Source organism: Ostrea edulis, chromosome 9 (genome assembly GCF_947568905.1).
Source record: "Ostrea edulis chromosome 9, xbOstEdul1.1, whole genome shotgun sequence".
Classification (NCBI taxonomy): domain Eukaryota; kingdom Metazoa; phylum Mollusca; class Bivalvia; order Ostreida; family Ostreidae; genus Ostrea; species Ostrea edulis.
Genome location: NC_079172.1, coordinates 16,804,891 through 16,830,327, shown reverse-complemented (window position 1 = coordinate 16,830,327; position 25,437 = coordinate 16,804,891). Strand labels below are relative to the sequence as shown.

At 36.6% G+C, this 25,437-nt stretch overlaps 3 protein-coding genes across 7 annotated transcripts in view; 2 read left to right on the top strand and 1 right to left on the bottom strand.

Moving 5' to 3' along the window:
• The window catches only part of LOC125659997 (armadillo-like helical domain-containing protein 3), a 33,825-nt gene extending 20,333 nt beyond the window's left edge, over positions 1–13,492 (bottom strand). For both annotated transcript variants that reach the window (XM_056148658.1, XM_056148659.1), the window contains exons 1-12: positions 13,409–13,492; positions 11,951–12,087; positions 11,785–11,841; positions 2,746–2,811; positions 2,561–2,641; positions 2,336–2,443; positions 2,103–2,195; positions 1,682–1,756; positions 1,336–1,422; positions 1,187–1,243; positions 578–621; positions 410–470 (exon numbers count right to left, since the gene is read on the bottom strand). In XM_056148658.1, the coding sequence (XP_056004633.1) occupies positions 410–470; positions 578–621; positions 1,187–1,243; positions 1,336–1,422; positions 1,682–1,756; positions 2,103–2,195; positions 2,336–2,443; positions 2,561–2,641; positions 2,746–2,811; positions 11,785–11,841; positions 11,951–12,076 (855 nt within the window). In that variant the 5' untranslated portion in view covers positions 12,077–12,087; positions 13,409–13,492. The remainder of the gene's footprint in view (positions 1–409; positions 471–577; positions 622–1,186; positions 1,244–1,335; positions 1,423–1,681; positions 1,757–2,102; positions 2,196–2,335; positions 2,444–2,560; positions 2,642–2,745; positions 2,812–11,784; positions 11,842–11,950; positions 12,088–13,408) is intronic.
• Positions 3,753–9,816, top strand: LOC130050071 (uncharacterized). Its single transcript, XM_056148664.1, has 2 exons — positions 3,753–6,473; positions 9,239–9,816. The coding sequence occupies exon 1, from the start codon at positions 4,845–4,847 to the stop codon at positions 5,652–5,654; it is 810 nt and encodes a 269-aa protein (XP_056004639.1). The 5' UTR covers positions 3,753–4,844; the 3' UTR covers positions 5,655–6,473; positions 9,239–9,816.
• Positions 13,493–13,685: 193 nt separating the features above from the next.
• On the top strand, positions 13,686–20,435 carry LOC125660001 (swi5-dependent recombination DNA repair protein 1 homolog). Of its 4 annotated transcripts, none has more exons than XM_048891848.2 (4): positions 13,686–13,738; positions 14,997–15,052; positions 17,265–17,789; positions 19,686–20,435. In XM_048891848.2, exons 2-4 carry the CDS (start codon positions 15,008–15,010, stop codon positions 19,875–19,877), a joined length of 762 nt encoding a protein of 253 aa, XP_048747805.2. In that variant the 5' UTR covers positions 13,686–13,738; positions 14,997–15,007; the 3' UTR covers positions 19,878–20,435. The 4 variants fall into 4 exon arrangements, with proteins under 4 accessions (XP_048747805.2, XP_048747804.2, XP_056004643.1 ...); XM_048891847.2 differs by having other exon boundaries at positions 13,687–13,863; XM_056148668.1 differs by having other exon boundaries at positions 13,689–13,863; positions 14,997–15,077; positions 17,224–17,789.
• Positions 20,436–25,437: the final 5,002 nt, after the last annotated feature.

Genomic DNA, 25,437 nt, shown 5'->3' with positions numbered 1-25,437 from the left:
AGCGAACAATTTCCATAACAAGAAATTGAAAATCTTTAATTAATGTATAAAACTTCATACATTCATGTACGCAATTATTTATAGTGTAAATAGGTCCATGCAAATTTCATTTCATAACTGTTCAAAACGTCTGAATTATGATAAAAGCAAGATTTTAGTGTTCAAATATTTAAATACACAAACATCTTTATAAGGCATATGTTGAAAATTTTATATTTAGTAATGGGCACCAATATAACTCCGTTAATGAAACCTTCTGGTTCTAGAAAATGATGACTGGATCAACATGCCTCATGCATGACACATGCCGCCGGCAAAAGTTACGCTAGGCATGATGACTCTCTGAATCATAACAGAACCAGTTCATTAACAAACATCATATACGTTAATAAAAGTACATAGAACTTACCATGTTGGCAAGGGTCGAGAACCAACCTGCTTGAGCCTCTGTGGACCGGCAGAGATATTCTCTAAAACAGTGGATCAAAACTTGAATGGAGAGCAACTGAGGTTCTGATTCAACAATTGAAAAATATCCTTGTTAATTGATTAACAAAATATCAAGCATCCTTGTTACCTGTTAAAATCTGATAAAGCTCCTAGAACAACCTGGGCATATCCCTAAAAGAGAGAAATTTTGATATTTTAGTAACTTGAGTTGCTCCTAAAAGTTGGATCACTTCTTTGATAAGTATGGGGCAAGATCAAAAGTTCAATGTCTGACAAAAAACTAAATCCATAAAGTTTTTACCCTTTACCAAGACCCCCCACGAAAACTAAATATGATGAATGTTGAAACTAGTCCATTAACAAGTAAAAACATACGAGTATAAATAACACTCTGTATACCTTTTCTACTGTTTATTATAGGATAAAACATTCTTTTTGAAGCCCCCCCCCCCTGCTTGTTCGTTAACAAATTGGAACAATCATGGAAAAGCTGTGGATGCTTTCTTCAATGTAATGGGTCTGACTGACATTATGACATCAACATTGTTAAGTGTGGAATTGTGATGTCACTGTGAATTCTTAAATATAATCCACATCATAAAATGGTTTTCAGAGCAAAATCATTTTGAAATTAAAATACGTGTATACATGAAAAAATACAAGAAATTCTTTATTACTGTTTAGTTTATAACAAAACAAGAAACCCATAAAATATGCAACACAATTTTGTACTTACAGTTAAAGCTAACTCGTCATCTAATATGGACAATTTAACAATATATGGATTCGCTGACTGCAAGAAAAATGAGAAATAATTACAAATATGCCTCTTAATTTATTATTCTTCAAATTGTTACATAACTCAATTTTGGTTTTAACATTTACCTCATATTTCCTGTATTGCACCAACAGAGTAAGGACTTGGACAGCATCAGTGCCCAACATCAGCCGCAGATTGACATTCCCTAGAATCTGGACAGAGAAAGGTATACAGGTACATGTACATATATTAATTAATATATCCATTAAATACAATCAGATTAAGATGGTATACACTGTGTTATAATGAATTAACAAGGGTCTGATTTTAAATCAGATAGCCACTGAAACATTACATAGCAATTTCACTGTAGAACTAAATTCACTGATCACTGACCTTGTATGATAACAGATACAGTGTAGATGCATTTTTAAATCTGTTTAAAATAGTTAAGCCTGGAAAGTCCCATACCTGGACAATGGATTCAAACAAGCTGTTGATCATCAGATACTCCAGGAGGGTGTTCTGACTGATGTTGTCAGAAGCCTTCAAAATAAAAAGTACTATCAAGCTGTATTTCAATCCACTCGGTAATACAGTACTGTAACTAACACACACAATCAAACACTACAGTTTATAGACCATTGCACATGCTGTGTACCAGGAAATTTTCACCCTTTATCATTTTCACACACAGGTATTCAGAAACAATATTGCTTTTTAAAACTTGCTTAAAAGTACTTATTACTATTTTATAGTAATCAGTATTATTATTCTACAGTAATCAGTAAATTTAAGTCTGAATTTGCCTATTCAGGATGAGAACAAATGGGCAAAAATAAGACAGGTTTCAAAATTTCCCATTAAACAGTATTACAGTATTTCAGCTTACTGTGGCTAAAACCATGATGAACTTCAGGACATGCTGTTTTAATGCTGTTGGGTGCTCTCCATTCAGAATTTGATTCAAATTTTCCACTAATTCCTGATTAAAAACATGAAAATGTAATATCAATAAATCTCTAGATTCTCATTAATTGTGTTCAAAAGTTGTTTTTCAAACGCTTAACTACTTGTATAGCAAAACCAAAATGTCTGTCATAAAATATGTGAAAGATGACTAACCTGCATGACCGTTTCTGCAGCGTCAAATCCAATCAAAATATTTATAATATCAAAACCAAAATCTCCAAAGTTCTTCCTGAATATTCCCCGAACCAATGCTGACATTGTCTGAAATTCAAAAATTTGAACATCATGAGTATGAAATAATTCCATAGTGTCGTGGAAATAATACATCTTACAAAAGACTAATTCATCATCTTCAATATTACACATACTTATACTTACGTTTATTGCATTGACTACTTTAATCGTATTATCTTCCTTTACGGACTCCACTGCTTTGTAAAACAGGGTGTTTAGATTATCCTGAAAGTAAATCCCGCAGATGACATTTCACCTACATATCACTACGCAGTAGCGTTAATGCATACAACTTTTACAGCATAGAATGGGACTCTTATATACAGTACCTTTAACATCATTAGGCCTTCACCGCTGACTTTATCAAATTCACCCTCTATGTACGGAATATTTGGCTGTGAAAAAAAATTACATGTAGCATAAATTTCAGAAACACACAAGTTCATTCCAACACGTTTGTAGACAAGCATTGAAGTGAGCTTGGGGAGTGCATGTATTTGCTATGATAAAATAATTCAATATGTATGGCAAGAACAGGTTCACTTTATGTATAAAATTGTTTTGTTTATTTCTATTACAAACAAATTCCAGCTTGTGTCTAAGTTTAAGCAAAGCTTTATAGTACAGACTTCGTACTTTTATCAGATATAAAGTATTGCCCCAACAGAGTTCATTTATAAAGACACATGAGGGGATGACCTGTGACACTTCATCCCCGCTTAATTCATGAAGAGTACACCAGCATGAAGCCTTGCAGTTCATACCCAAATGTATTTTCAAAAATGAAGTTTAATATATAATTTCTTATATTTACATTCTGTTTTTATAATTTCTGTTCGAATTCCTTGCTGTTAAAATGTACTATATTTATCAAGATTCATACACATACTGTTTACAACTGCAACATATTCATGAGGAAATGGCTATTATTGCCATTTGTAGATATATCAAAGGCAAAAACATAGGAAATTTATGTAAATGCATGAACAGCGATTGCAAATGTGTGTAAAGTTTATACTCTTACAGGGAAATTGCTGTAATTTTATTGCAAAGAATTTAGATATGAGCACAATCTAATTAGAATTAGATCCTTTGATCTGCTCACCTACGATCACTACACATACATGTACCTATATGTAGCAATCGTAAGTGAGTGGATCAACGGATCTAATTTTAATTAGATTGATATGAGCACAGCCCTTCATCCTATAAATAAATATCATGTAGAAAGTATCAATAACAATTCTATCACTATAAACTATATATTCAAATGAAATTACAGAATACACTCTGTACAAATGCTTCAAATTTTTTTTTTCCATTTTGGGGTATTTTCAATCAAAATTTCAAAAATAAATTGGCAATCATGATGTACTTGTGATGTTATAATGAACAAAATACTGTCCAAATATAGTATATTTTTTGTTGCATGTTTTGTATAAATTTATATTTTTTTGATACTATTATAGCAACCTCAATAATTATTTTTTTGGTATAATTTCAGTTAATTTTGAAATGTATGAGTAGAGTATGAATGGTTGGTATGAGTGATTATATATCCATTGTACATCTTACCTATAAAAGTATATAATATGATGCACTTAATTTCTATTTGTACAATGGACAATGCTACTTATAAAATTTTTTTTTTTTTTTTTAAAATACTGTCCAAATTACATCATTATCGTTAATCTTTAATCACAAAGCACTTTCTTAGTATTCTATAACCCTTAGAGTAACAAGAGATGTTTGTAAAACACATATGCCCCCCATGGTGCAAAATTGAAAAGGGTTATACACACACATCATTTAATTGATAGTAGTATCATCAATTCAAAATATTGAGCAGACAATATCTTCCTATGTCAAGAGTGAATTGACCATGTGACCTAAATATTAATAGGGGTCATCTTCTCCTTATGCTGTACCAGTGTACTGTCAAAGAGTTAAAACTTTAATTATTTGTCAGGTGTCAATGTGAAGATAAATGGTAGAGTGTAAGAGAGAGAGAAAGTTTTTAAAGTGCAGGTGCAAGGCGCTGGCCGCCTATGCCTTGTTCCCAGGGGTGTCGTATGAGTTGGTTAGAGAGGAGAGCGAATGTTTATGGTTTGTAAGTTAATTGGTTCGAATGATTTCTGTTTATTTTGAGTGATTGGAGTTTGGGATATGAAAGAGAAAGTTAATGAATTTATGTCTTTGGTGTGTGAGATTTAAGGAAGAGGTACCTCGTGAGAGAGGAGGGTCTGAGCCTGACTGTGAACAAGAGAGGACGTCTTTATATTGTGTCAATGTACATGTTGTAAATTTGTAAATAAACTTGTAAATAGTTATGATGCGTTATATAACGTTACGAGAGGCGTCCCTGTGACATTTTGGTGGCAGCGGTGGGATACAGTGTATTGGAACGGAGATAATTCCAACAGCCAGGATGCCCAAGAAAAGGCGACAAGGGGCGTTAGACGAAAGCGTTTGTGAACTACCGACTATTCCAAATACTAGTCAGATTTCATCTTCGTCAACCATAATCAAACCATGTCCGTTCTTTGGAAATTTGGATGAAGATTTCGACGCATGGATAAAGAACTTTGACAGAATTGCAAAGGCTAATGGCTGGTCGAAAGAGAAAAGATGTATTACAATACCTGCCTTCCTCAGGGACAGAGCCGCTGAGCACTATGAATCTCTAAAAGAAGACGCAAAGGACGATTATGACATCCTATGTGAATCCCTCCGAGAGAGATTCATACCTAAGGAGCTACAGACTCTTTACTACTCAAACCTGTTTGGATGCAAACAGAAAGACCAACAATCTGTTGACGATTATGCATCGGAGATAACAAAGTTGACATCAAGAGCTTATGTGGAGATGCCAAAGAGACAAAAAGAAATATTAACCAAAGAACATTTCGTTCAAGGTCTCAATCCTGACCTCAAAAGGTTTGTGCTAATGTCAAATCCAAAGACTTTTGAGGAGGCATTCAGACACGCAAAGAGGGAGGAATGTCATAACGCCCTCACAAGACCACAAGCCAGGACCATGGCAGCCGCCTGTGAGGAAGACCGAACTTTGAGGCTCGAAAAATCTGTTGAGGAACTCGCTGTGCAACTAAGTGCGATGGCTACCAACCTAAACCACATAACATCCCCCACCAACTTTAATCGAGGAAACCGCAACCAGAGTAACCGAGGATTCAGACGTGGGAGAGACCGCGGGACACGCCCTAATGCGCAACCTTGATCCGATAGGAATCTACGAACTACGGACGGTCGACCGATCTGCAATTTTTGCATGAAGGTCGGACATATCGAGTTTGCGTGCCATGAAAAGAGAACGGAAAACTAAAGTCTGCCTCTTTGAAAGGAGGCAAGGAGGCAGAAGCATGTTTTGAAAAACCTCCCTTAGCGAGTGACCGGAGTGAAAATTGTGTCCAAGTTCCAAAAGAAGCCGCCAATGATGTTCGTGTGAATCCATGGGAAGATGAGTCTTGTGTCGCCAAGTCTCTGAGTGTCGTTTTGTGTCAGCTAAATCCAAATTTTGTGTCGCCAAAATTCAGGGATTAATCAACGGGAAACTTGCGGCGATGTTAGTGGACACCGGGTCAAGTGTGACCATTGTAAGCGAAACTATGGCTAAGGGATGTGCGCTATCTCCAAGCGGAGCTGTTACTGTATCGTCAGCAACAGGCGACTCTATTCAAATTATTGGAAAATGTGACTTTCAGTTTAGAATTGGCCTGAAAATTTCTATTACGTATACTGCTTTTGTGTCTAGAAACTTTCCTTATGATTGTATTTTAGGCCTAGACATTTTGAAAGACTGTGCATGTTTTATTGATGTAGCCAATGATTCCTTGTATATAAATGGCGAGAGAGTGTCATTTAGCTCTGATGTGAGTTCACTTAACGAGAGTGTGCAAGATGCTTGTGGATATGAGAGTTTGAACGGAATTGAGATCAGTGAGAGTGTTGATGCTGATGAGAAAAATACAGGTTCTTTTCATGTATCTAATACTTTAGATGAGCTAGAGTGTTCGCAAATTAATGAAGTGTTAGGGAAGTTTAGACATATTTTTGCATTTAATGATAATGAGTTAGGTAGGACCGATTTGGTGGAACATTCCGTGGATACAGGGGACAGGAAACCCATCCATGTGAGACCTTACAGGATTCCTCACAGCCAGAGGAAGTCACTGGAGGCCCAGATAAAATCTATGTGTGCAAATGGAATAATAAGACCGTCCAAGAATCTGTATTCCGCTCCAATTGTACTTGTGCCAAAGAAAGACGGTAAGGTACGGATGTGCATAGATTTCCGCAAAATAAATGAAGTAACGAAAAAAGATGTATATCCCCTACCAAGAATAGATGATATGTTGGACGCGCTCAATAAATCTAAATATTTTAGCGTCTTAGACTTGTGCCAAGGATATCACCAAGTGCCGATCAGAGAGTGTGACAAAGAAAAGACTGCATTCTCATTCTTCGGTGGACACTACGAGTACAATTACATGCCGTTTGGACTTTGTAATAGTGCGCCCACCTTTCAGCGACTCATGGACTCTGTACTTTCAGGCTTATTGTGGAATACTTGTCTTGTATATATAGATGACGTCATTGTGTTCTCAGAAAATATTTCTGACCATGTTAAAAGACTCGAGGAAGTGTTTCAAAGATTTGTAATCTCAGGATTAAAATTGAAGGCACAAAAATGTTTCTTTGGAAACACGGAAGTTGCATTTCTCGGACACAGAATATCGGCCGAGGGAATATCGCCAGACACTGAGAAAGTGCGAACAATTCACGATTTTCCCATGCCGACAAATGTGAGTGAGCTTAGAAGTTTCATAGGTCTCATTTCTTATTATCGTAAGTTTGTCAAAAATTTTGCCAACAAAGCCGCGCCCCTACACAAGCTGCTTAAGAAAGGTGTCAAATTTATTTGGGATAGTGAATGTGAAAGTGCTTTTCAAGAATTCAAAGTAACCTTGACGAGTTACCCAATTTTAAGGTATCCGGACTTCTCGCTTCCATTTGTGCTCTACACTGATGCATGTGAGAGTGGTATAGGAGCAGTGCTAGCTCAAGAAGGACCCGATGGAGAGAGAACAATCGCTTACGCGAGCCGGAGCCTAAAACCTCACGAACGTAATTATGCAGTCATCGAGAAAGAGGCACTCGCAATTGTTTGGAGTGTAAAATATTTTAGACATTATCTATTTGGACGACAGTTTACGGTGGTAACCGACCATAATCCGTTAAAGTGGTTAATGAGCATTAAAGACCCCGCTGGTCGTCTAGCGCGATGGTCATTAACTCTACAGGAGTATGATATCACCATACGACACCGACCCGGCAAGGTCCATCAAAATGCTGATGCGTTATCTCGTATACCCCCTGTAGCGAGTACAAGTGTTAAGAATGAAGACGGTGAAATATTACCGAAACGGTCTTATCAAGATGTGCGAGACCGACAAAGAAGCGATCCTTTCCTATCTTCTATCATCACATACTTGGACCTTGGTGAATTACCGGAATCATCATCCAAAGCTCGTGAAAGTCATTCTGTCAAATGATTATGAACTAGCTCATAATGGCGTGCTGTACCATTTGTGGCAACCGGGATCGCAGAGACGAAGAAAGCTATTGAGACGTCAATTAGTGATACCGCGTGGCTTAATTGACGAGGTTTTATACGCATGCCATGACGATTTAACCGCCGGACACCTGTCATTCCAAAAGACATACGACAAAGTACAAGAGCGTTTCTATTGGAAAGGAATGTATTCTGATGTGGAATTCTGGTGCCGATCTTGCATTGATTGTGCAACAAAAAAATCCCCAAAGAACAGACCGAAAGCACCTCTAAACCCAATACCAATGGTTGATGGTCCGTTCGATAGAGTGGCCGTTGATGTGTTGGGACCATTTCCGCCGACGTACAATTCTAACAAATACATAATAGTATTTAGCGACTATCTTACAAGATGGCCGGAGGTCGTTGCTGTTAGTAACACCGACGCTAAGACTACTGCAAAGGCTTTTGTAGAGGAAATAGTCTGCCGACATGGCGCTCCTCGCACGCTGCTTTCTGACAATGGCAAAAACTTTAGATCGAATTTAATGAAAGAAATATGTAAAATTACCAATACCAAGAAAACATTCACTACGGCTTACCATCCAGAAACAGATGGACTAGTAGAGAGATTTAATGGGACGTTAACTTCCATGCTTTCCATGTATGTATCCGGACATCAAAGGGATTGGGATACATTCCTCCCCTACGTCATGTTCGCATACCGAACATCGATTCATGAGAGTACGCAAGAGACCCCTTTCTACTTAATGCATGGCAGACAACCCGTTCTTCCTGTTGAAGCCGCACTATGTCCCCCAACATGGTCATACTCGTCTGCCGAGGACTATAAGGAAGAAATGAAGCAACGGTTACAAGAAGCTTTTACCCTTGTAAAGAGCAACACCCAAAAAGCTCAACAGCGTCAGAAAGAATACCATGACCGTAATTCCAATGATGTCCAATTCTCAGAAGGTGATAGAGTTTGGCTTTTTACACCTACAACAACACCAGGGTTGTCTCCAAAGTTAAGTCACAACTGGCATGGTCCATTTAAAGTTTTGAAAAAGTTGTCAGAAGTTACATACAAACTACAGGATCCCAAAAATGATGCAAAGACGCAAATAACCCATGTCAACAGAATGAAACGATACACGGATCCGAGCGATCGTCCTGATCATTGCTATATTCCTGATAATGAGGAAGAACGCGAGCGAGATCCCATCCTTGACAATGGTCCCATCATAAAGGTGTTAGACATAATGCGCTCGCGCAACCCATCAAATAGACTGGAAAAACATTATTATGTACAATTTGAAAATGGAAATACACAATGGGTAAACGAGGACATTATTAAGGACTTTCAGATTGTACAAGATTTTATTCAGTCAAAGTGATATTTTGTACTATAATGACTTTCGTTATTATGAACATGCATGGTTAAATGTGCGATAAGAAAAAAAAAAAAGAGAAAGAAAAAAAAATATGTAAGATATAGAAAATGAAAAAAAAAAATGAAAAGTGTATAAATGTATAAGTAGATGTCCATGCTTTGTAAATGTTCTTGTGTGCTTGTTAGGTGGTTTAAAATAACTGTTTTAATTGCTTTCATATTATCTTGCCATTGTATATATTGATAGAGTTATGATTTGAAAATTGGTGTGTCGGGACGCCACACTTAAGGGGGATGGTTTGTCAAAGAGTTAAAACTTTAATTATTTGTCAGGTGTCAATGTGAAGATGAATGGTAGAGTGTAAGAGAGAGAGAAAGTTTTTGAAGTGCAGGTGCAAGGCGCTGGCCGCCTATGCCTTGTTCCCAGGGGTGTCGTATGAGTTGGTTAGAGAGGAGAGCGAATGTTTATGGTTTGTAAGTTAATTGGTTCGAATGATTTCTGTTTATTTTGAGTGATTGGAGTTTGGGATATGAAAGAGAAAGTTAATGAATTTATGTCTTTGGTGTGTGAGATTTAAGGAAGAGGTACCTCGTGAGAGAGGAGGGTCTGAGCCTGACTGTGAACAAGAGAGGACGTCTTTATATTGTGTCAATGTACATGTTGTAAATTTGTAAATAAACTTGCAAATAGTTATGATGCGTTATATAACGTTACGAGAGGCGTCCCTGTGACAGTACCAAGTTTGGTGTCAATCAAGCAAATAATTCTTAAAATATAGGAGACAATTTATTACTATGTCCAGTTCAACAATTGACTTTTGATTTCAAAATCAATATGGGTCATCTTCTCCTGAAGATGTACCAGTGCACTAAGATTGATGTCCGTCAAGCAAAAGGGTTATCAAGATATTGAGTGGACAGTATATTACTGTGTTCAGTTTGACCTTTGACCATGTGACCTCAAAATCAATAGGAATCATCTCCTCCTGAATATACACCACTGTACTAAGTTTGATGTCTGTCAAGCAAAGGGTTCTCAAGATATTGAGCGGACAGTATATTCCAATGTCCAGGTTGACCCTTGACCTTTAAACATGTGACATCAAAATCAATAGGGATCATCTTCTCCTGAAGATGTACCAGTGTACCAAGTTTGATGTCTGTCAATCAAAGGGTTCTCAAGATATTGAGCGGACAGTATATTCCTATGTCCAGTTTTACCCCTGACCTTTGACCATGTGACCTCAAAATCAATAGGGGTCATCTTCTCCTGAAAATGTACTGGTGTACCAAGTTTGATGTCTGTCAAGCAAAGAGTTCTCTAGAAATTGAATGGTCAGTATATTCCTATGCCCAGTTTGACCCTTGACCTTTGACCATATGACCTCAAAATCAATAGGAGTCATCTACTCCTTAGGATGTACAAGTGTGCTAAGTTTGATGTTTTTCAAGCAAAGGGTTCTCAAGATATTGAGTGGACATTATATTCCTATGTCCAGAGTAGATTGACCCTTGACCTTTTGACCTGAAAAACAATAGGGGTCCTCTTCTACTCATAACCAACCCACATATGAAATATCGTTATCATCAAGTGAAAGGTTCTCAAGATATTGAGCGGACAACATGTGGTCTACAGACCGACCGACAGTTGCAAAACAATATGCCCCCTCTTTTTCAAAGGGGGGGCATAAAAATCATCAACTTTGATTTTATTTATTTTTTTAAATTCTGTGCCATATAGCCTGTGCTGATTCTTTGGATATATAAGGCTAAAAGACGACCTTAGTGCACTTGTACTTCACACATCTCTGACGTCGCTAATTCTAAATATCAAATATTTGACTGCAATTTGATTATTGTCAAATGCATTAAATTATAAATAGATAGAGAATGGACTTTTTCTGGAACACATATTGTATGACAATGGTGATGAATATCATATTTCTATGGGGAATTGTCTTGTCAACACTGAACAATAAAAACATTGAAATAAAGTACTTGAGGCACATTAAACAAGTTGTAAAAATAATCCATAAATATCATAGCATTTTATTGGGGTTTTTTTTGTTGACAGGATGACCATGTTAAACCAGAATTCCAACAATGTCAGTATAGAGCAATAACGAGATGTCACTAAAATCATACAATTCATTATTTTACTTTGAGCAAGAAGAGTTCATCATTACAATTCAATATTTTACTTTGAGTAAGAAGAGCTCATCACACAATTCATTAGTTTACCTTGAGCACGCAGAGCTTATCCCAGACAATTCATTATTTTACTTTGAGCAGGAAGAGCTCATCATACAATCCATTATTTTACTTTGAGCAGGAAGAGCTCATCATACAATTCATTATTTTACTTTGAGCAGGAAGAGCTCATCATACAATTCATAATTTTACCTTGAGTAAGAAGAGCTCATCCCAGAAGTTTGGGTTTCCCACAGAAGGATCTTCCCCCTAGTAAATAAATCTGCAAACTTAGTTTGTTTACTATATTAATCTCAATACCAAAATTTCCATTTTAAGGCATTGCATGTAAAGAAAATAGATGATAACAGTTTTAAACCTGGAAGAAAGCTTCATATATCTGGACAATTTTTTCCTTTAGAGCCATTTTACTTGAGGAACTTTTCCGCAGCAGTACTGCATGTCCATGAGTGCGCTTCATATCAGATCCTACTTCTTGATTCATGCTGTGATACACTGAAATAGTCACGAGGATAAAAAGCATTAATACACAAGGGCAACAACTCTCTCCCTAGTTTAACACCTCGCTCACACAGGAATTAAACTTGTATAATTGAGACAATAAGAAAGTATATCTTTAAACACATTTTGGACTCGCCCTTACATACTAGGTCATGGCATGTAGAAAATGAAATCTGTTCTACATAAAGGCAGTTCCATATCAATTAAATTTATTTTAATTGTACCCTTGCATTCTTGAAAATTTATATATGCATTTGTATATGCATACAACATTAAACCTCTATTCTAGCCCTGTTCTAGGGATTTGGTTTGTGCTACTCCAGCCTGTATAGTTTGAACCAAATTTAATCTACACCACAAGAGGATACTTTCAAATTCATATCAATTTCTCCAGTGCTACATTTTCCCTTTGTGGTTGAGAAGATTATTTTTTTTATAATTTTTACAATGTACCCCAAATATTTCACTTAAAATTTTAAACCAATTTTGCAGCCCTGCCATATTTTGATCAGAAAAGCTCACTCAAGCCAACTGCTCCACTGAGAGCTACATATAGGTACAAGATAACTAAATTTTGAAGAGGAACAGTCATCAAAATTCATTCAATTTGAATACATCAATTAACAATTAATGTATGCGATTGTAATTCCACACCGGGTGCTTTACAGCTTTAGAGTGATCTAAATCTACCAAAAAAATCTATTACAAGACTTTTAATTGACCCTGGTAGAGACCTAAAATAGGCTGTTTCTGCTGTCCAATCCCATTCATGTACAGGGTATTTAAGTGGCAAAGAAATATTGTTTAAATTGAACCTGACCAAGCCCTGAACATTACATAACACATGTAGCTGCGTTTGCTCAAATGATAGTACTGTCAGCATATTAAACAAGAGAATCTATAATAACTGAGGTGAATTGAAAGACAATCTATACTCGGATAGCCACACGACTGCACTCATACTAATGGTATTGTCAAAGTATTAACTGTAACATTAACCAGCTGTCAACATCCTATTCATAACAAATGAAATAATTGTTGACAGCTGCTGATGGTGTAATTTAGTTCTAGCAGGGACCTGTATGTTGGTATACAGATCTCTGGCTATATAAGTCAGAGGTTGTAATCAAAGCTCCATATTGTGCACTATTCAGCAGCATCTGAATCTGTCATTTTGAAGTGTCATACATACCAATACTTTAAATCACATTTTAACTTTATCCCTAAGAAAGGAGAACTACTAACTGAAGGAAATTGCTTTCTTATCGAGTCATCTCAGAATACAGGTTTAAATAATTTATCTAATGATACATACGCTTCGTAATTTTTTAATACTTGGCACCCTGCAATTCGTTAGAATTTTTCAGTCCTACATCATCTGCAACTTCCGGAATTGTTTAAAATTCAAAATGTTTCCAAAAGAAACATTGTCTCCGGATTTAAAAAAGTGGAGATGAATGCTCATCATATTTTTATTCTTGTATATAAAGATAATTTTCTTTTATATTCGTTCCATTATCATACTTTGGCCGTTAGCCTAAATTTGATCAAATATGTTTTTAAATCCAATTTGTATTATATCGGGATAAAATTGTCCATTGGTTTCCTTCATGAAATAGGAGAGTGAGAGAAGAGTTTTTATCGAGTATGTATTTACGCACATGAATAAATTCACGCAAACAACATTGATTTGTGCGCTAAAGACAAATTGATCACTTATTCAGCGAAAACACTGACACAAATTAGCTAGTGAAGAGACTGGAATATTCGGTAAGGCCAAACCAAAATAGGGGCTCGTCACGAATTGACCCTCTCTATACACATAAATTTATATAGAATAGACGATGTCCAATTTTGATCAGACAAAATTTCGTGACGAGCCCCTAGGCCCCTGTGATTCACTGGGGGAAAATTAGGTAGGGTAGGTAACAATCCTCTCTCTTAATGTCTTCATAATATGAAGACATCATCCCAGGACCATTATCCCCTCGCAAGCATTTCACCTGTCAGTTTCAGAGTCTGGTCAACTGCTCCAAATGTAACGGGAAGGGAGACGATGCATCGGACCAGACTGGGATTTGAACCAGGACCCCCTGAATCTCTATTCGGGTGTTCTACCAATAAAGGTCTACAATGTAAACACCAGCCAAGTTCCACGAGCATAGCAACAAGTTTGGCTAATTCTGCCTACAGTTGGTAGGATCTAGTTGGTTACATGACGTATATACATGTATATATGTATTGTAAATGTACATGCTCTCACAAGTATAGAGTACCAAGTACTACCAACAATAAATCCTGTGGGGATCCGGGTTAGAATAGGTCCTCAGTACACCCCCCACCGGGATCCGGGTCAGAATAGGTCCTCAGTACTGTACCCACCCCACCCCCACCGGGATCTGGGTTAGATTAGGTCCTCAGTACCACACACACACACACACACACACTGGGATCCGGGTTAGAACAGATCCTCAGTGCCCATTACTTGTAAGAGGCAATTAAATGGGGCAGTCCTTCAGATGAGACCACAAAAACCAAGCCCCTGTGTCACAGCAGGTGTGGCAAGATAAAGATCCCTCCCTGCTCAATGGCCTAAGCACCAAGCATAGACCTAAATTGTGCAGCCATTCACCGGCAATGGTGACATCTCCATATGGGTGAAAAATTCGCGAGAGGGACTTCTCCATATGGGTGAAAAATTTGCGAGAGGGACATTAAACAATATACAACCAACCAAGAATACATGTACATGTATTCATTAGCCTTTAGAATGTCTATTTTTGAAAAATATGTATTAATTGTAAATTATATATTATGAATTGTAATGTATGTATATGAGGTGTATGCATGTATAAAATCATACAAACACTGACATTGAATAAAACTTCTAAATGTTATTTTAGGTGAAAGTGCAATGACAGAAGAAAATGAGTCTACAACTCACCATCTCTCACTACAGGTATGGGTTCTTAATGTCAAACTCTGTAACTAAAAACTGAGAAATACTTTGCATATATTAAGAATTTTCTAAAATAGTATATCAACAAATTTCAGGGACCCAATTCATTGAAATGTTGAATCGTACTTGACATGTTTGAGTTAATACATTATAGAATCGCCTTTGGAAATTTATATGAAAAGGTGTAGATTTCTATTGATTTGAAATCATCTACCTGTACTTCCTATAAACAATTCTCATTTTATACTGAGAGAGAGAGAGAGGTGATAAAACATGTAAAGTGAGGACAATTTTTAACCATTTGACCTGCTATCATGGCTATTGTGTGGACAAAAATTATGTCCTTACAGTTATGTTTCCATTTTATAAATGTGACACACAGAATGTGAAAGGTTTGGATAAAAGTAATTACTAATAGATTGGTGGGGAAAAGTGGGAAGGGGTCATATCCCCTCTGAAAAAGCATCTTTTTTGTCACAATACCATTATTGGATAATTGGATAAACTTTCATAGGTTTCCTTATAACTATCTAATAAGATAGACTTTAGTACATCTTTTTGCCTTTACGCCATGTATGTATTCTCTCTTAGACATAGTAAAAATGTCCTAACTAAACACATTTCATTACCTAAAGCGAGAGAAATCTTATTTGTATATATTTTTATTCCAGTATATTCTAACTACATGTATTACCATAATGAATCAAATACCAGAAGATTGTGTGCAGAGGCAAATTCTCTCTCTCTCTCTCTCTCTCTCTCTCTCTCTCTCTCTGTATGTTTTTCCATCTGTAAATTACTTACTCTGCAGTTTTAATTAGATTGTGATGAAATTTGACACAAGCAAATGCATTGGTATCCATTTAGTGGTAGAATATATAAAATTATAATTTTCAAATTTAACTATATTTTGAAATCCACAGGCTAACATAGATAACCCTTTGTCATTTTATATTTTGCATACCAATATTGGCTCTTATTTCCAATTTAAACTTATTCCATCGAATCTCGTTCGTGCAGGTAAGTGAGAAAGTTTCCCAGTTTGGAAGAAAGGTGGTCTCTTCCCAGGTACATTGTATCTGGGTTCTCTCTTCCACTAATAAAAACTGGGCACCACCAGATAACTGAAAAATTGTTGAATGTGGCGGAAAACAGCAAAACAATATTGAATTTCCATAATAGCATTTGTGACATTCAATGTAGGATCAAATCGATCAATACTTTGATGTTTTTTCTATAGAAATACTCTAAGCAAAATTACTCTCTGACCTTCCATATTATCCCACAACAGTAAAATTTGGAATATTTTCAAAGATATAGTTTATGTCATCGCTATTGACAGGCCACACCCTCGACATGAGGATCAATACATGGCTTGTATAATCAAAACTGGTTGATGATGATGATGAGTTATCAAGTTACATTGCATTATTTATTATCACTGTGTAATGTGAATTTAATTTGAAATTTATCTTGGATATTGAAACTAAGGCCAATTCAACTTAATTGATAGATTATCATCCCCGCCCGCCCCTCAAAAATTGGCCCGCCCCGAATTTGTTTAATTTGCGAAACTTGTGATTTATGGAATATTTTCATGTCCGACTCCGGTATTTACAGTTCTTGTTTATATTTCTGGTATAGCAACATAAAAAGCCACGTGAAGAAAATATATCTATATGGTTTTCTTAATTTCTCACGTTCTTACAGGCATAAATCTTGAAGAAGTTAGGTATATTTCTGTTTGACATTAAAGCTTAACCTAGATTTCGTCTGTGAAAATAGCATAGATTGATATCCACCTGGCATTAAATGATGCGAATCTGTTGAAAAAAAATCGTTTGTCTTTAATATTTTTCTCAGAAAAATAAAAATTAAAAAATAAAATCCTCCCACTCGCCCCATATTTTTTGCTGACCCAGGATGATAATCTACTAATTACGTTGAATTGGCCTAAATATGAATTTAAATTTGGAAAGAAAAATGGCCATCGTACATGTACCTACTTTGATATTGAATAAAATTATGTATTTCTCTCGGTATCATCTGAAGAATTCATGATCTAAAGAACAGAATTTATTGGTTCTCTGTGAATACTATAGTGCATCATTGTATGCATTTGTAACAACATATTGCTGAAATATGGGGAATGGATTTTGAAATTTGATTAGCATTAAAAGATGTGTAATTTCCAATATTTGATTGTTTGTAGATGAGCTCTGGATTGAAGGAGAGATTGAAGCGATGTGGTCGATACCACTCTTCTCCCATAGCAGGACAGAAGTCTCACAAACGATCACACTTTGACTCTCCCTTACTAATGTCATCTGATAAAGGAGAAATCGGAGAAAGTACCGGAACAGGAAGCTGTGAATTACAAAGCAATATCGTCAACTTAGACACCAGCAATAGTTGTGCTTCAATGACTTTCCATGGAAGGTTAGAAAAGCAGTCGACAGAGAATGATAATGTCACTAACAGTGAAATCCACAGAGTAACGCCTTGTACCAATGATGGAACTATAAGTAAAATATCAGACTCTGTCAAACCAAAGAGACTGGATTTCTCAAAGAATCAGATATGTGATACTAAATTCTCCAGCAGTGCTGTTACTTATAAAACTGACTACAGGGATTCACAGAAAAGGGATTTAGAGAAAAGTAGACTTCAGTCCCTGATAAAGGATAGGGAGGACACACTCAGGAAACTTAAACTGGTCCAGTTTTATCAACATAAGGTAAGGGAGGGATGGGGTATTACAGTAACAGATCTGAATTCAATAGTAAATTATTGAACATACTGACAGGACTGTCAATACACTGTCAACAATGATGGTCCTTAAGGCCAAAATAAGTTATATTTGTGTTTTCGGTTTCCCGAACCTACTTATGTTTTTGCTGCCGACCCTAAATGTTTTATTGACAAATATGTATTTGAATAAAAATCTGGAGTTTTGAAATTAGTATTTTTCTATAACCTGTTTGAGTTTCTCTGCTACTATTGATCTTCAAAATGTTTGAAAAGTATTTGTAGTGGATTTTGACCCGTATTCAAAGCATCTTAAAAACTTCAAGATTTCGAATAAAATGTTTCAGTAAAATGAAATGTTTTACCTACAGTACCTACCCTACCTAATTTTCAGATGAGTGAAATAGGAAACACACATATATACATTATTTTGGCCTAATGCAAAAGGTTCAGTGAGAATATTGTTATTATGGCACCTCTTGTCATGGATAACAGTTTTTTTTACATGCCTCTTATCTAGAATGAGATTAACTAGGTGTATTTTTATCTTCACTAACCAAGGATTTTAGATACACTTAACGGTAGTCACTATTCTCTTCACAAATCCTTAGCCTTTCATGAGCTTACAAGTGGAGAAGTTGTCTTAACAATATGATTAGACTCGCTCTATATCACTTAATCAATCATGTCAAAACTGATCATGTCATTTAGTGATGTCCAGAATTATCCCAATAATGAATAGATACTCTCCATTCATAATCGCCACTATCCCCTTATGCTGAATGTTCTAGTTGCACTGAAGTTAAACTGACAGTTAATGTCTAGATTAATACTATAAATGTCAGAGTTATTACAAGTTAACTGACAGTTAAAGTTAACTAACCTTCATGCAGTATGGAACTTTCGGGATGTACCGGAATGACCGATTATACTTGATGTTTATACACCACGGTCACGTGATAGTAACCAACTGTAGGGCAAAGTTGACATAGATACATATGGTGTTTTGCTAGCAGACGGTCCATCAAGAGCTATGCGCAGTCCTACAATGACGATCCAAGTCACTATTGGTGCTTAGTATCTGGGTGTAAATTAGATGGGAGGGAAAAGGCGCATTTAGACGATGAAAGGCGTGAAGTTTTGTACCGATATCCTCAAGATATTTCATAGATTTGTTTCCCTCGCTAACTTGCATAATTGAATCAAATGCATTTTCCTATAAAATGGTTGTAGTGATTCTTTCCTATCAAAGATAGCATTTAGATGCAGGAATTTGATAGCAATTGAAGTACATCCCATGCTTGTTTACTTAGTTGTTATTGTAATCTGAAAGTACCATGCCCTACAAATTACGTTCAATGAGCAATAAAAGTCAGAGTGGATCCGCATCTCGAACGTCCCGTATTAGATGTAGATTGTCTATTTTAAACATGTGGTTGTTTTTAGTAAAACTGACATAAGATCTTTTTCATTGTCTAAATCTAAATAAGTTCAAATCTCATGTGACAAGAACAATCTCAGCTTTTGAATAATATGATAGGAATTGTTGAGAGAAGCGTATCATATCAGAGGCTCTTGACTAGCAAATGTGGTTGTCTAAATTTTATTTTTGAATTTTCTATTAGTGATTATGCTACAAAATCTTTCTCTATGGTGAAATGTCACCCTCTCTTTAGGGCAGATCGCCCCTTCTTAGATCAGAAATGATACATGTATACACTGTACATGTATATAGAAATTTTAAATCATGTTTTCTTCATATATATATATGTGTGTGTGTGTGTGTGTGTGTGTGTGTGTGTGTGTGTGTGTGTGTGTAATTGTTTGTTGAATTGGAGTAAGGAAGTAAAGTTCTCCATTTTTATTTTTTGTTATACATATACAGCATGATCAGAATAAGATGGAGGAATTGATCAGAAAATGGCACCAGGTTTGTCAAGAGGGATTGGTTGATCTTCTGCAACTAATGCCAGAACCGAAACCCACACTTACAGAATTGATCGATCACCTTGGCATTGATCACAGCATGATTAGCTTCAACAAGGAAGATCAATCATTTACAGATTATGTGGGGTGAAGATAGAAACCTCAATGAAAAATAAAAGTAAGTCAGACAGATGGAGATTGTGGCCATCACAAAGGAAAAAAGCAAGCACCAAATTCTATAGAGTTCCTTACAGATAAAGAGTACAACTGATGCTTCACCTAGTCAACTCATCCCAGTGTCATGCTATCCTGTTTGAATTCAGAAAGAGATTGTTGAAAACACTTCGATGAAACTACTGCTAAACAAGTTTTATTTTCCTCATACATGTATATTGTTTTTAAGTTTTACAGCTTTTCAGAAACCCATTGCTAGCAAATTTGTGTAGACAATACATATCTTGAAAGAATAACAGATTACAAATTGTGAATGAGAAATGGATACAAAATTATATAGATGTGGTTGTATGGGAAGCAGACACAATTCACAACTCAAAGAAACCAATTTCACAATTACATGTAACAATGCAAAATGCAGGCAAGCACAACTGATTTTGTTGTATGTTAATGTTAAAACGATATTTATTGTTAATTCATTGTTAATACATAATCTGTTCATGTGTTTTATGTTAATAAAAACATGTGTGTTTCATCTGAATATGAGGGATATAGGGAGATGAGCATGGCTGCTTGCCACTGGGAATAGTAAGATGAAAATGATATTCTGACTTTATTGGTATGAAACATGTCAGACAGCATTCGACTTGCTGTGTTGGAACACATGTAACAATGAAATACACATAATTCCACTCTATACTCATTAATGAATTGCAGTAATGTTTCCATAGCATAACTCATTAACGAGTTGATGTTACAGGTTTCAACAGTTTCATTTAAAGTCAGCATTTCACAAATTCTATGGTATTTATATTAATGAACTAGTTTGCAAATACAACCTAACATTGGATCAAATGCTGCTTGATTTGATTCATACCGATTGCTAGACTGATTTTGAATACAAATTACTCCGTTTACCTGATCAAGATATAGGGCTCACGGCGGGTATGACTGGTCGACAGGGGATGTTTACTCCTCCCGCCTCTGGTATATCCAAGGGGTCCGTGTTTGTCCAACTTTTTATTTTGTATTGTTTATAGGAGGATAGATTTTAACATGAGAGCTAGTAATTCTGCATTTCATTTTTTTTTTTTAATTCTTATTTGTATTGCAATACTTGTATCTGGGTGAATTCAGTTTGCTCATTTCCGAGGACATCGTTGGCTGCATCTGGGTCCTCTCAATGATTGCATCTGGGTCCTCTCAATGATGATCCTTGTCATATCATCTTGCTCATGCAAGGTAGAAAAATGTCACATTTCTCATCTCATCAATTGTCGGCTCTTTCATTACTGTGTCGCCTCTTGCAATGAGTATTTCTGCCGGTATATCGTCAGTGCCAGATGTTTTCTTGCACATGGTCGGAGCTCGTTTCATTTCCATCTTTCATCCTTGACTGTATTAAATTGATAGATGGTTCTATTGATAATAATAGTATACTTCTTCGAAGTGGTAGTCCACCTTTCCAAACTCGCTCTCTTACTGTTGATGGCCTTTCCAATCGCTGCTGCACTTGTTCTACCTTTGTTGACATCTTTTGCTGTCTCGTTTCCATCCACACACTTCACCTCTGTCCTTAGGCACGCACTCTACTTTCAATCATCCTTTGACTCGGTTCTGTCAATCTTCCTCATTGATTGCCTTCCATGTGCTGTCTCTCAACTACTACTGTTTTCTTCATACATCACAATATGCTATCTGCTGGTCCCTTATTCGTGGGATTTATCTCAATTTGGCTGTAGTACCGATTAACTACTCTGCCTCCATTAAACTTTATCTTTCAGTGGCCAGTTTTTGTGTGTGTCAAATTTTTCCCTTTACCTTTTTGGCTGTGTCCTATGCAGTTTGATTTTTAGTTTCACTTGTTAATGGTCACTGGCAGTCAACTTCGTGACTTACTTTTCCACTGACCTTCTAAGCTCTTTCGAAATTGTGATCTATTGTTCTCCGTCTTTCCGTCAGAAGACACCCCCTCCCCCATGGCATGGTGTATGTCAGATGTTTTCAAAACAAGTGCTATCGTTAGAGCATCGATCACAGATTCTCCATATCACTGTCAATACAACTTGCATGAAAGGTGAAGATAACGAACAGCGATCAATCTCATAACTCCTATAAGCAATACAAAATAGATAGTTGGGCAAACACGGACCCCTGGACACACCAGAGGTTGGATCAGGTCCCTAGGAGGAGTAAGCATCTCTTGTTGACCGGTCACACCCGCCTTGAGCCCTATATTTTGATCAGGTAAACGGAGTTAACCGTAGTTTAAGTCAGTGTGGCAAGAACGGTCTAACAATGCAAGGTGAAGATAACGAACAGTGATCAATCTCATAACTCCTATAAACAATACAAAATAGATAGTTGGGCAAACACGGACCCCTGGACACCAGAGGTGGGATCAGGTGCCTAGGAGGACTAAGCACCCCCTGTTGACCGGTCACACTCGCCGTGAGCCCTATATCCTGATCAGGTAAACGGAGTTATCCGCAGTCAAAATCAGTGTGCCAAGAACGGCTTAACAATCGGTATGAAACACGTCAGACAGCATTTGACCCAATGCGAGATTGTATTGACGAACTAGATCGTTATAACGACCATAGAATTTGCGAAATGCTGACTTCAATCGAGACTGTTGAAACCCCTGTACCATCAACTTGTTTGTCAGTAGCTTACCTCGATTTAAAAACTGAATATACGCAGAACAAGCTCTTGCATATCGAATCAGTTGAGATATATAAACACCATATGCAGATGATAATGGAATATTGCTACATAAATATGGGAAGTTGATGGAGAAACTGAAATCATCCCGTTTGTCATACAGTTGAGTTGTCAGTTTGCCGTTAATGTCTACTTTCAATAAAATATCTAAGTATGAAGCAGAAGTGGACGACATTGTGGTGTCCTTTATTTCGAGCTCGCAGGGATATATCAAATCGACATATGAATGAAAGCTATTATTGTTAATAGACAAAAACGTCATCGATATATCTAAATGTCGAATTGAAGGCCACAGCGAGAGATTTTTTTCTTCTCGCGTAGAAGTTTTTGAATAAATTCTGCTTCATATGAATATAGAAACAGGTCAGCTAACAAAGGAGCACAATTCGTGCCCATGGGAATTCCAACAGGCTGTTGAAAGACCTGATTACCAAAGACCACGAAGATATTGTCAATGGGGAACTCTAGCATATTTTTTATTTCAACTTGTGCGTGGAATCAGAGTGGTGTTTAACAAAGTAAGTTTTTGAATGACTGATCACTAGATATGAATATTTCCATTTTCCGTTTTTGTTGAAGAAGCAACTGTCTATGATGTCAAAAAGTTTAGTCTTTAATTTATCGTGAGGAATGGTTGTGTATAGTGTTGAAAAGTCATAGGTTTTAATGTTATTGATTTGGGAAAAATTCTGCGATTTCAAGTTTACTAAAAGTTCTTTGGAATTTTTTAGAATCCACATTTGATTAACACCACTTCTGGCATATGTAGTCGCACAGTAAGTTTGAAGTTTCTCCTTCACAGCTGTTAATATTTTCGTGAGGAGCAAAGATAGGGGCTTGGTAGAGCACTTATTGGATCCAGCAATGTATCTTTGTTTGTAAGGGTTTTTATGTAGTTTAGTAATCCAGTATAGGTACGGTAACTCGTATTCATTCGACCCATTGACTGGGATATTAAATGTGTCTAAAACTGAAACATGGTTTTGAAGAATTCCATCTTTTGAAAGGGCAGTTGGAGTATAAGTATGATTACCAAAAGTGGAATTAATGCCAAGTTCGTTTAAAATACAGTTGTGATAATGAGCCTTACAAACAAAGACAATGTTGTTACTAGCTTTGTCAGCTGGAACCAAAACATATTCCTCATGTAACCTATTTAATTCTTTGATCACTTCTGGTTTACTAAACACAGAAGGATAGATGGTACGTACTTGTGTTTTCATATGTCTAATGCGAGATTTTAATATCCCTCTTATGCTTTTAACCCATTCTGACAATGTATCAAGTTCTTCCTTTTCATATTTAGCCCATCGTCTGGCATAATCTTCGACAGAATTCATAATAGAGATGAAGTTCTGTCGCCAATTAAAAGACCGAGGTTCTCTGTATTGAGGACCTTTTAGAATAAGTGATTTGAGGTCCTCATTTTCAACTATATCAACATCACCAGTAATGACATGTCCAGCTGGACTATAGTTGAAAGAAGATGAAGAACATGTTGGTGGATTACGTATAAGATGGTCTATATCTAGGCACTGCAAAGTTTGTTTATAATTAAAACGTTTGGATGCAATAGTAGAAGTATAGCTATAGGAAATACAGGGTGTATACTTTAACTTGAAATAAGTTGGAATGCACAACTGAACCCTTTTATGACGAAGAATGTTGCTTATGTTGACGGCATCTATTCCTTTGTTTGTAAATTTGAGCTTAAGGAACTGGCGTCATGATTTGGAAGGAATATCATCCATGGTCCGTGCTGGTTTATAGAGCCTGTGGTAGGCAACATCCATAATCATAGAGTTCAGTCTATATTCAGGTGTTGAAAAATCCAAGTATAGACTAGCCATATCTTCTTCAAATAACGTGTGTAAATCTCTCATTGGAATAGAGTAAAGTTTTGTACGAATATGATGTGGACCTAATTGTCTGTTGACGTGAGGCAAAAGTTAATCAAACGAGACATCATTTATACTTGGTCTTTTATATGAACAATGTCCATGACTGCGTTTCCGTCTTTGGTATTGGGAAAGAGTCCCATCACATTCACGTTATTTCCTTGTGGACTAGTCAAATTTCCCACATCATATACATTATCATTGCATTCATATGGAAAGGCAGTGCCTAGGGTCCTGATCCAGTGATCTTCTCGTTGTCTACGAAAAACACGTCAGGCAGCATTTGACCCAATGATGGGTAGAATAAAGTAAGGTAAATCTGAATATTAATTGAATACCGACCTGAACCCTTGTCCGGGGAAACGTTCGTTCAGGCAGGACAACACCCGGGCAATACTAATTCCCTATCAAACAGACCCCGTCTAAAGCATAATGAATTGGATAAAAAGTATTCTAAGGAACAGCGGTGCTTATCTTTAACCAAACTATCTCAAGTTTATCAATACAATTATTGTAAAGCTCCAGCACTCGCATTGATGGTACTCTTTTCGTGATAAAAAGGGAGAAGCTTAGCATGATAAAAAGGGAGAGGCCTAGCATGATAAGAAGGGAAAGGCCTAGCATGATAAGAAGGGAGAGACTTAACGTGATAAGAAGGGAGAGGCTTAACATGATAAGAAGGGAGAGGCTTAACATGATAAAAAGGGAGAGACCTAGCATGATAAGAAGGGAGAGGCTTAACATGATAAGAAGGGAGAGGCTTAACATGATAAAAAGGGAGAGGCCTAGCATGATAAAAAGAGAGAAGTCTAGCATCATAAGAAGGGAGAGGTTTAACATGATAAGAAGGGAGAGACTTAACATGATAAGAAGGGAGAGGCTCTTAACATGATAAGAATGGAGAGACTTAACATG